This window comes from Salmo salar, chromosome 12 (assembly GCF_965601325.2).
Source record: "Salmo salar chromosome 12, fSalSal1, whole genome shotgun sequence".
Classification (NCBI taxonomy): Eukaryota; Metazoa; Chordata; class Actinopteri; order Salmoniformes; family Salmonidae; genus Salmo; species Salmo salar.
Genome location: NC_138302.1, coordinates 44,548,173 through 44,559,472, shown reverse-complemented (window position 1 = coordinate 44,559,472; position 11,300 = coordinate 44,548,173). Strand labels below are relative to the sequence as shown.

Sequence of the window (11,300 nt, the reverse complement as noted above, 5' to 3'; positions counted from 1 at the left end):
TGTGTTTTCTATAAGGAATTCGAGCAGTACATTAAGACCATTATACATTATTCTAATAAGAAAGCTGTTAAAACAATCAATATGTGTGCATCTTTTAAGGTCTTTGTATAATCTGTCATTTGTTGTACCCCCTAGCATATGTTATCATTGTCTGTTTGTATACTTCTTATATGTATACTGATTTTTCTCCAAGAAGAAAAAAATAAAAAAAATTATAAAAAGAGAACACTGCCCTCCACTTCTCTATGTGGCCGTCTATCTGACTTTCTATTTGTCTTTCTGAGCCGGGCGTCAGTTAAACTGCAGTACCAAAGCAAAACTGTAGGAGCAGTCGAAACCGTGCTTCAAGATAGGAATTTTCTCTAATACAGTATCTCTGGCCTGGTCAGAAAGATCAAGAAGAAATATCAACAGCATCAGTTCAGCTGTGCGAGTGAAAAGATACGAGACTAGTTTCTAACATTTGTTGAATTCTGTTATTGCTACTGTATAGCACTTGTAGTATAAATCATTGTTGTTATTTAGCGCAAAGATGTCTTTGTTCGGGAAGTTATTTGGCACTGGAGGTAAAGGGGATAAATCGACTAGCCCTCAGGAGGCGATTCAGCGACTTCGAGACACAGAGGAAATGTTGACGAAGAAACAGGAATTTTTGGAGAAAAAGATTGACCAGGAACTCCTCACTGCGAAAAAGAATGGCACCAAAAATAAAAGAGGTGAGACCTATCAGAGATGCGCTCTTAATGTATTAGCTGTCTGGCTCGCTTATTAGCCAACAACTTGACAGGAAGAAGGAAGTTGATAGTTAGCAAGTCATAGCTAACGCTAGCTGCTAACTTCTAGCCTGTGTGTGAGCCAGTAGCTAGCTATCTAGCCGAGTATGGTAGGTTGCCAATTATTGAGCAATATGCCACGTGGTTAAATATCTTACTGATTTGATCACTTAAAAATATTGCTGTTTTATTTATAGGTTAGTAGCTAGCTAGCCAACGTTATATAGCTATGTAGCCTACTGTACTAGCTAACTATACCCTTATCAGTGAAACTTGCAGGCTAACGTTACTTCTCTAAATAGGCTGGACACAATGCCTTTTTCTGATTAAAAAAAAGACTTAATTGCATCCGCCGTGGAGCCCAGTTTCATAATATTACCTTATGTCCCAGCTGTTTGCCGTAGTTTTGAAGTAATCACGAAAAAACAGGCCTTATTTTAGGGCATTTTTCACCCTGCTAACTCCTATTAGTTCTATTGAGTACAGTGGCACTAACTCGCCTTCCTTAGGTTCTATTCCCAGCATATTGTGTCACGTCACAATGCTGCTTTACTATTGTTGGCAATGAGACCTGCCCACGTTGCTGGTAGTTAAAATGTAAAGAACAACAAAAAATGGAACTCTTGAGCTGGTCCCATTGTTTCCTATAGGGAAAATAGGTATGTCTGTCTATTTTGCCAAATATCTCGCAATGTGTATATTTAGATTTATTTTGTTCAAACTGGACACCATTTTAATCATGAGAATCTCCTCTTTCTAATTATGTAAGGTTGGGCATCTAGCCCCAAAATACCTTTTGCCATTGGAACGCTGAGCTCCCCCCATTGTTTTCCTATGGAGAGGCATGTTGGTATATTTCGCCAAATATCTCACAATGTGTATATTTAGATTTCTTTTCAAGTCGAACACCATTTTAATCAGGATAATCTCCTCTTTCTAATTACATAAGATTGGGCAGCGTACTCTGCTGTCATCGCTCGCTAGACCAGAAATAGTCAAAAGTTGTAATTTTCCCCCTACTTTCTCGTTATGCAGACATAAGCACACTTGGCACCATTGAGGTGCGGATGTTTACCTTCAACACAATTTTTTTTTTTTTCTTTTTTTTTTTCAGTTTCGTCCTAGGAACAGATTGTAGTGGTTAAATAAAAAGGATAAAAAAATTTTGATGCCATTTAGGCAAAACAGTCTCTGCGAACATTTGATTCCATTCATTTGCTATGGGCTCGCGCTAGTGTTCCAGTTTAGCCAATGTTATTTTGCCATTTTGTCAGCCTTGGGTGAATTTTGACTCGTTCTATTGTCCAGCCTACTCTAAAGCCATTTCATGGCCCCTGATGTTGTACATCATGACATGGTCCTAAGACATGCCTCTTCCTAAGTGACTTGCTACCTTAACTATTCTGAATATGTCACCCACTGCTGTACAAACAAGCCTACAACCTGATTGTCATGAAAGTGGACGTTCCTGCAAGCCTTTCACATAGGAATGTTTGCTTTAGTTAAAACCTAAATGTGTCATGTACTCTAACAACCCGATCAAAATTCAGAATAATTGACAACATAGTGTAAAGGTAGACACAAGGAATATTTGGTCATGGAAAGTATTCCCTGAACCAACTCTGAAGCACTTTTCAAACAGACAGTGGAACGTCGCTGAATACCCCACTTGTCTCTCGTCGTCGTCTTTGTGGTTTATTGGCAAGATGGCGCAGACGGAGATGGTCGCCTTGCTTCGAGTCCTTAGGAAACTATGCAGTATTTAGTTACAAGCATTTCGCTACACTCGCATTAACATCTGCTAACCATGTGTATGTGCCCAATAAATCTGATTTGGCAGACTGAACTTATAAGGTGTATTGCCGCCACCTACTGTACAGGGTAGTAAAATATATTTTGGATGAATAAAACTCATACTGATTACCAAAAACACTAACCAAATTCACGCTACTACCCAGAATTTTTTTTTAAAACTACTCCTTCAGTTGGATTTAAATGTATATTCAGGTCCCTACACAGTAGAGTTTGGTGGTCCAAACTTCTTCCATTTAAAAATGGAGGCCACGGTGTTCTTTGAGAACATCAATGCTGCAGACATTTTGTTGGACCCTTCTCGGAGCTCTACAGACAATTCCTTCAACCTCATGGCTTGGTTTTTGCTCTGACATGCACTGTCCACTGTGGGACCTTTTATGTAGACAGGTATGTTTCTTTCAAATCATGTCCAATCAATTGAATTTACCACAGGTGGACTCCAATCAGTCAGTCCTTTATGGTAGAGTGGCCAGATGGAAGCCACTCCTCAGTAAAAGGCACATGACAGCCCGCTTAGAGTTGGCCGGTGGGGTGCTGCAGAGATGGTTGTCCTTCTGGAGGGTTCTCTCATCTCCACAGAGAAACTCTGGAGCTCTGTCAGAGTGACCATCGGGTTCTTGGTCACCTCCCTGACCAAAGGCCCTTCTCCCTCGATTGCTCAGTTTGTCCGGGTGGCCGGCTCTAGGAACAGTCTTGGTGGTTCCAAACTTCTTCCATTTAAAAATAGAGGCCACGGTGTTCTTTTAAAAAATCCCCTCAACACACAAAACCCCATGACAAAGCAAACATTTTTTTTTAAATCTTTGCAAAATCTATTTAAAAAAAAATGAAATATCACATTTACATAAGTTTTCAGACCCTTTACTCAGTACTTTGTTGAAGCACCATTGGCAGCTATTAGAGTCTTCTTGGGTATGACACTACAAGCTTGGCACACCTGTATTTGGGGAGTTTCTCACATTCTTCTCTGCAGATTGTGTTATTTTTTTAATATTTTGTTTTACTTTAGTTAATTTAGTAAATATTTTCTTAACTCTATTTATTGAACTGCATTGTTGGTTAAGGGCTTGTAAGTAAGCATTTCACGGTAAGGTCTACATCCATTGTATTCGGCGCATGTGATAAATAACATTTGATTGGACTTGAGATCATCTCAATCTCTGCCAGGTTGAATGGGGAGCATCGCTGTACAACTATTTTCAGGTCTCTCCAGAGATGTTCGGTCAAGTTCAAGTCCAGGCTCTGGCTGGGCCACAAGGATATTCAGAGACGTGTCTCCAAGCCACTCCTGTGTTGTCTTGGCTGAGTGCTTAGGGTTGTTGTCCTGTTGGAAAATGAACCTTCGCCCCAGTTTTCATCAAGGATCTCTCTGTACTTTGCGCCGTTCATCTTTCCCTCGGTCATGACTAGTCTACCAGTCCCTGCCGCTGAAAAACATCCCCACAGCATGATGCTGCTACCACCATGCTTCACAGTAGGGATGGTGCCAGGTTTCCTCCAGATGTACCGCTTGGCATTCAGGCCAAATAGTTCAATCTTGGTTTCATCAGACCAGAGAATCTTGTTTCTCATGGTTTGAGAGTCTTTAGGTGCCTTTGTAGCAAACTCCAAGCGATGTGCCTTTTACTAAGGAGTGGCTTCCGTCTGGACCCCTACCATAAAGGATCTTGGACGGTCGATTTCCATGGTTCTGCTTCTCTGTCTCTAAGGGAACTTTTGATGGAGCTGTTATACAATCTAGCTCACGCAGTCCTTCAAACTATGGGACTGTTCAGATAGTCAATAGAGTTGATTCTTTCAGTGCTTATTGATTGGTAGTCTCGCGTTACCATTCTAAGTCTCGTCCGAATTAACATCCATGCAGGAAGCATGGAACTGAGGCTAAATGATAGATAACCACATGCTTGAGTGGACTATATGGGGTGGTAGTGAAGCTGGTGGTAGTGCCTTCAGGTTGCCTTAGTTGTAGTAGCAGGGGAAATATTTGCACATCGGGTGATGTCCCTGACATGTCAATAGGTCAGTATGCTAGCTAGCCTATGTTTATGGAGTAGCTTAGCTCAATCCAAAAAACACAAGCAAGCTGAAGCCACAGGACAGTAAGACATAATACACATTTTGTATCATTTTTGGTCACAAATGTAGCAGGAAAATGGTGTGTTCAAAAAGTACTTTCAGCATTTTTTATTTAAACTGTCTGGAGTGACAGATGTGCTCAATCAAATAAGATGTTATGCAGAAATCTACAAGCTACAAAGTAATACCATCTTATCACGTCTAAGATACTTCAGCCTGTCTCACCTCAATTAAGTACATATTGTAAGCTTGTCTAAGCCTTCTTATTGTAAGCTTATACATGGTCACCCAGTGAATACTGAGTTAGCCAAAACCAACCAAAGAAACGAGTCAGTTGAACAACAACGTTAGATTTTCTAATTCCTCTTGCATTGCTTTAGGGCTTTTCTGCTCCGTTAGTATTCCCATCCCACAACCTCTCACAGTCGCTTCTCCTTCCTCCCGTCTTGCATCCAGCTGCTCTGCAGGCCTTGAAACGGAAAAAGCGGTACGAGCAACAGTTGGGCCAGATCGACGGCACGCTGTCCACCATTGAGTTCCAGAGGGAGGCGCTAGAGAACGCCAACACCAACACCGAAGTGCTGAAGAACATGGGCTTTGCTGCCAAGGCCATGAAGGCAGCCCATGAAAACATGTAAGGGCCACCGTCGCTTTTATTATTATTATTATTATTATTATTATTATTATAATAAACTGAAAAAACTATTTCGTAAACTGAAATTAAATAATTTACAAACACGTTTTGAAAAACTAAAACTATACTGAAACTTAACTTTGACCCCAAAACTAAATTTAAACCATCATGGATTATGTTCAGCTGTAGATTTTTTCTCTCTAAACTTTTGCCAAAAATCTAATGTGGTTTTCAAGCATTTTTTTTTTCTTCTAATGGGGTTTGCAAGCTTCTGAATCTGGCAGGTAAATGCTGCCAGGAGATAGGCTTAGCTTCTGCATCACTATCACCAGCTATCACTAGCTAACAGGGAAGAAATCTGCTAATTTCTTTCTCTAACTCTAAAACTAAAAACCTAATAGTATAAGAATAAAATAGAAATGTATTTAAAACTCAAACTAAATATAAACTATTGAATCAGGCTTGAAAACTTACTGAAACTTAACAGAATTTTGAATAGAAATAAAAACTAATTTAAACATAACTATAATAACCATGGCGCGCACACACACACACACACACACCTCTGAGGTGCCTCTGACCTAGGCCAACATTAATGTTCTACTTCACGTTTGTCTAGGATTTTTTGTATGTGTGACTAAACCTTGAATATGCAATGAAACCCATTTAACTTGTATTTTTTGTGTTCGGTACATGAGAATTTAACCGTAAAAGTAATTTTTTAAGTGCACTACGTCCTCATGCACAGCCTTTTATCTGCAACAAGTCAATTTGATGGAAACACATCACTAGTGGGAAAATGTTCATATTTCTTTTAATGCAGAAACCTAGCTAATGAGTGAGACAAGGAGTCCAAAGAAGTGGTAAAAAGCCATCGACGGACCCCCCCCCCCTCCCCCCCAAAACCAATCCCACCCTAACGAGTATATAGTATCAGTTCTCTGTTTGACAAGTAGTATCGAGCTGCGGCTCGGAGTATTGTTTCTTCATCCTATGTAATGTATTTTCAGTGAATTTTGTGGCGATACATATATTTTTTTTTCCCCCATTCAGAGAGATTAGTCATTGAAGTTGTTGGGTTTATGTCCCATCCTACATCCTGTTATTACCACTAGATGGTGCTGTTCCTGCTATTAGGTGATTTTGTTTTAAAGAATCCCACCACTGCCGATTTTTAAAGGGATACTTCACCCAAATTACAAAATTACATATTGACTTAATTACCCTGTGAGCAGTCTATGGACCAGGTATGAAATAAACCAATGCTTTGGTTTTGTTTACCTGGCCATTGTTTCAAATGCAAACTTTTTATAATTTGTGTCACAATTCCAATGCAAGTCAATGGTACATACTGAGTGTACAAAACATTAGGAGCAACTGCTCTTTCCATGACAGACTGACCAGGTGAATGCTATGATCCCTTATTGATGGCACCTGTTAAATCGACTTCAATCACTGTAGATGAAGGGGAGGAGACAAGTTAAACCCCTACATCTAATTAGCATAATCAAAATAAAACAATTCTGTCAGTTTAAGCTAAAGATATATATTTTTTTTGCATTGGCTGTGTCTCAATCCACCCCACATCCGCCGATGTCTCACATCTGCGGTGAAACAAGCTAGAGCAGTGTTTGTCAGACCATGAGACATCCCGAAAATTGGTCTTCTCACAAAATCGTATGTAGTGTCCGAACGGTTTGGCCTATAAACTATTATGACCCCTCTATGGACAGATGAGACTCTCACAAACACTATGGTGTTCCTTTTGCTCTACAACCCTCACAAGCATCTTGGGACTCTTCTGAAGTCGATACAGCCGATCTGCCAACTTCTGTCTGTAGTGTCTGAACAGTTTGGGCTACACACTAATATGAAAGGTGCGACTCTCACAAACATGCCGGTTGTTTTGCTGTAGGACGCCTCACAAGACTCGTCTGAAGTTCCCCAGGTACCAGTAAAAAAAAAAAAAATTAAAGAATGGATTAATATAGAAACAGTAAAAAAAAAAATATGTTCCTCATCTATAGGACAGACACTTGAGAACAAACTTCCTTGTTATTATTTTGGGGGACTGTTCTATGTAGTGAATCTGTTACTCATTGTCTTTGTAGGGGCTAATAGTAAGGCCTAATGTAATTTATCAAATAGTTGTTTTATATATATTTTTTTAATTCTAAATCAAAATAGCTAAATGATCCTTGGTATGACCTTCTTAAAACAATTCCATATAGCTTAGTAGACAGGGCTTAGACAGGGCTTAGTCAGTAGAGGCATAAAGAGGGATTTTTAAGCCTTGAGACATGGATTGTGTATGTGTGCCATTCGGGGTGTGAATGGGCAAAACAAAGGATTTAAGTGCCTTTTGAGTGTGTCAAGAGCCCTAACGTGGCTGGGTTTTTCACACTCAACAGTTTCCCATGTGTATCAAGAATAGTCCACCACCCATTGGACATCCAGCCAAGCATTGGAGTCAACATGGGCCAGCATCCCTGTGGAACGCTTTCGACACCTTGTAGAGTCCATGCCCCCAAAAATTGAGGCTGTTCTGAGGGCAAAAAGAAGTGCCACTCAATATTAGGAATGTGTTCCTAATGTTTTGTACACTTTGTTATGCATTTTCACACTTTATTATACACGCTTCATTATTCAGAATGCAAAGTGACTTCCATAAATATCTGCAGTGAGGTTGATTTTTAATTTTCCATATCTCTATCCTATATCTTTTCAATGTAAATATTTGGGAATTTTATGATAGTAATATCATAAAATGGCTTCTGTCAGAAAAACTTTCAGCATGCCACTATTATTCTTTCCTGAATTTGCTATGAATTATTAAATGGTCTTTTGTGTTTTTGCCCATAGGGACATAGACAAAGTGGACGACTTAATGCAGGACATCACAGAGCAGCAGGAGCTGGCTCAAGAAATCTCTGATGCTATTTCTAAACCTGTAGGGTTCGGAGAGGAATTTGATGAGGTAAGCTGAGCTAGGATGTTTCCTTTACCGCGGAGTGTTTCCCAAACTTTTTCAACCTCCCCATTTGAGAAGGTCTGGTCACACCACACATTTCCTATGTGGCAAAGGTCTGGATGGATATTGTCATTTATTGGCTTAGTCCCAAACCCCCACCCCGCGACCTCAGCAACCTGCGCCATGTTTATTTATATGGGTACAAGCTCTGTCCATGACAGAAACTGCACACAGCTCTTGTTGCCAGAGAGAAAATGTTGCAGCTTTAAAGCTCTTGCAATTCTACACATTTTACCATGTCTGATGTGTGTTCATGTGATGTCTGTGTGACCAGAACATAATGGGCTAAAAAACGTTAGCTGACCTGGGCTAGTTGAACAACTGGACATTTCTGACATCCCAATTTTGGGAACCACTGCCATATCGAATCAGACTAAAGGTGTTCGTTGTTGTTGTTTTGAAATGTATCCTTATCTTATTTGGACATATAGACCTGTCTAACCCTTAATTATTTTTCTTTCTTTGTGTAGGATGATCTCTTAGCAGAATTGGAAGAACTGGAACAAGAGGAACTAGACAAAAACCTCCTGGAAATCACTGGAACAGAGAATGTACCGCTGCCAAATGTGCCCTCCACATCCTTACCTGTAAGACCAGCAGGTAATGGATATATTGGCTTAGCCACTAAAGCTTAGCCAGCTTTAATGCTAGCTCATGTCTCTGAGGTACACTGACAGGAATTGATTTGAAATGATAAAATACTGTCTACATGCACACACATTTCTTATTCTGAAAACATCTACCTGTAAACGGTAGTCTTCCCAGTAGTAGAAGGTTTTTACCATTTCCAACCAGTATTTCGCCAGTCAGTGTAACGCTACCTGACTTCTATTCAAACCTGAACGTTTTTTTGTCTATCTTTATAGGCCGATTTTTAAATAAAATAAAATAAAAATTGTACTAATTTTATCAAATGAATGTGGTTCATTCTTACAGCAAAGGAGGAAGACGAGGACGACATGAAGGATCTGGAGGCATGGGCCGCCAACTAGTCACTGCTGTTACTCCATACCTTCTACAGGTGGAAAAGAAGAACTCTGTGTTTCAGGAAGGAAAAGTCTGAATAAATGGAGACTTAAAAAAAAAACTCGACAACCTTTCGCTTACTGTCAAGCTCAGCCTCCTAAAGAGGGACAATGGCATGTTGTACCGTCGACCACTGAAAACCCCAAATCTCTGGAGCGACCAAACAGTGTTTTTCTTTAAGTCCCTCAACTCGTTCTCTTCTGTAAAGCAATGCTTCACTCCTTCCACCCCCTTTTCTTAGTGCACAGAATATATTTTGAAAAGAAAGTGTAAAAATGACTCCTCAACACTGACAATAAGCTCCAATGTAGAATTTATAATACCTCATACTGTTTTATGTGTAGTGCGACAATACGTTGGAAGATATTACAATACCCTGTATACATTTTTGTTGTTGATGCACAATTTCCCTTTGGCGTCATGTGTTCACATGGCAATCCGCTGTTATTTAATCCATTTATCAAAATATGCACTTAAAATATACCTATTGAACATTATATTTATTAATAGCTATGTCCAGCGGGGAGAATTTGAATCCCATCTTTAGGGCTATTGGTGTTGGTCTTAAATTTTATTTTGGCAGGATTTATTGAACTATATCATGAATATACTTCCAGATACTCTGGCTTTCAAACGTGCACATATCTATGAGGGCAACTCCACAAGGTATCCTTGAAATGCTTCTCTGAGTGATGGTTCACACGGTTATCTTTCTTTGATGTGACAACCTAACCAACTAGTTACATTTTGAAAACACAATGACATTTCTCGTCAAATATGTCTATACTGTATCTGTTCAAACTGAAGTGACTGAGTGAGATTATGTCTGCCTCTGAGTTTTTGTTCATTTTCATCTTTAAGAAACATTAACACTATAGGAGGCTAAAAATATATATATTAGGGTGTTTGGGCTTCTCAGAGTGATGGAATTTGATGTGTGTTTGAAGCGAGAATAAATTGATTGTATTCAGACTCCAAATTACAGGCAATGAGGTTTATTTAACATTATGGCTTTCCTGAGTTTGTCAACTTACCCTGATACTTTATAATTCGACATGCTGCTTCAGATTTCATATTTTCTATGTTTCAAATTTATATTTTCTGCCTGAATTCCACCCTCAGAAGGGGAAATTAACTCATGTATGACAGCATTATGTTATGTTTGACATGCTCTGATATACCATAGGTTGTGTGTGTTTGTACACGGGGCTGTCTCTTGCGATCTGGTTCCTGTTTTTCTTTGGTCCGTCTTCCTACCCTGCCTATCACAACTTTCCCTTGTTTTAATGGAACACCTAAATTAAACCTTTTGCCAAGCTGTGCGCTGTTTGTTTCCTTTTCTTAAGCTAAGAAAATCTGTGAATTCCTTTATCAAGAACTGTTGGTCAGAGTTATGGCAAGCGCTTGTGATGAAATCAATGCTATTCAGAGGGCCAATGTTCATGTAATAGTAAGTGTTGGGTCAAGGGTTATGGTTGGGCAAGGGCTATTCTTAGGCCACAGTCATCTGCTGAAAATGTCTGAGGTCATGTACCATGTTTTAACCGAAATACTAAAAGTATTATTGTTTGGAATGGAAGAGAACTACAGTGGCACTGTTTTTTTTACCTTATTTTTGTCAAATATAAATAATTCTGTTGACAAGGCCCAAGTTAAAAAGTTCTCATTTGAATAAATTATATTATTGTATACTGAACAAAATTGTAAATGCAACATGCACCAATTTCAATGATTTTACTGAGTTACAGTTCATATAAGGAAATCAGTTAATTGACATGAATTAATTAGGTCCTAATCTATGAGTTTCACATCACTGGGCAGGGGTGCAGCCATGGGTAGGACTGGGAGGACATAAAAATATATATATATATATATATCACCTTTATTTAACCAGGTAGGCTAGTTGAGAACAAGTTCTCATTTACAACTGCGACCTGGCCAAGAT

The 11,300-nt window shown here is 39.3% G+C and overlaps 1 protein-coding gene across 1 annotated transcript; it reads left to right on the top strand.

The window, feature by feature from the left end:
* Window positions 1-343: 343 nt before the first annotated feature.
* chmp4ba (charged multivesicular body protein 4Ba) lies at window positions 344-10,673 on the top strand. The gene is made up of 5 exons (XM_014131689.3): window positions 344-716; window positions 5,121-5,298; window positions 8,161-8,275; window positions 8,800-8,929; window positions 9,266-10,673. The coding sequence occupies exons 1-5, from the start codon at window positions 533-535 to the stop codon at window positions 9,319-9,321; spliced, it is 663 nt and encodes a 220-aa protein (XP_013987164.2). The 5' UTR covers window positions 344-532; the 3' UTR covers window positions 9,322-10,673.
* Window positions 10,674-11,300: the final 627 nt, after the last annotated feature.

What these genes read in the sequence shown, in the direction of transcription:
- chmp4ba (XM_014131689.3), top strand. Translation starts at nt 533, where the DNA reads ATGTCTTTGTTCGGGAAGTTATTTGGCACTGGAGGTAAAGGGGATAAA. An exon ending in AAGGCAGCCCATGAAAACAT is followed by an intron (nt 5,299 to 8,160) that starts GTAAGGGCCACC and finishes TTTTGCCCATAG; the next exon opens with GGACATAGACAAAGTGGACG. An exon ending in TCGGAGAGGAATTTGATGAG is followed by an intron (nt 8,276 to 8,799) that starts GTAAGCTGAGCT and finishes TTCTTTGTGTAG; the next exon opens with GATGATCTCTTAGCAGAATT.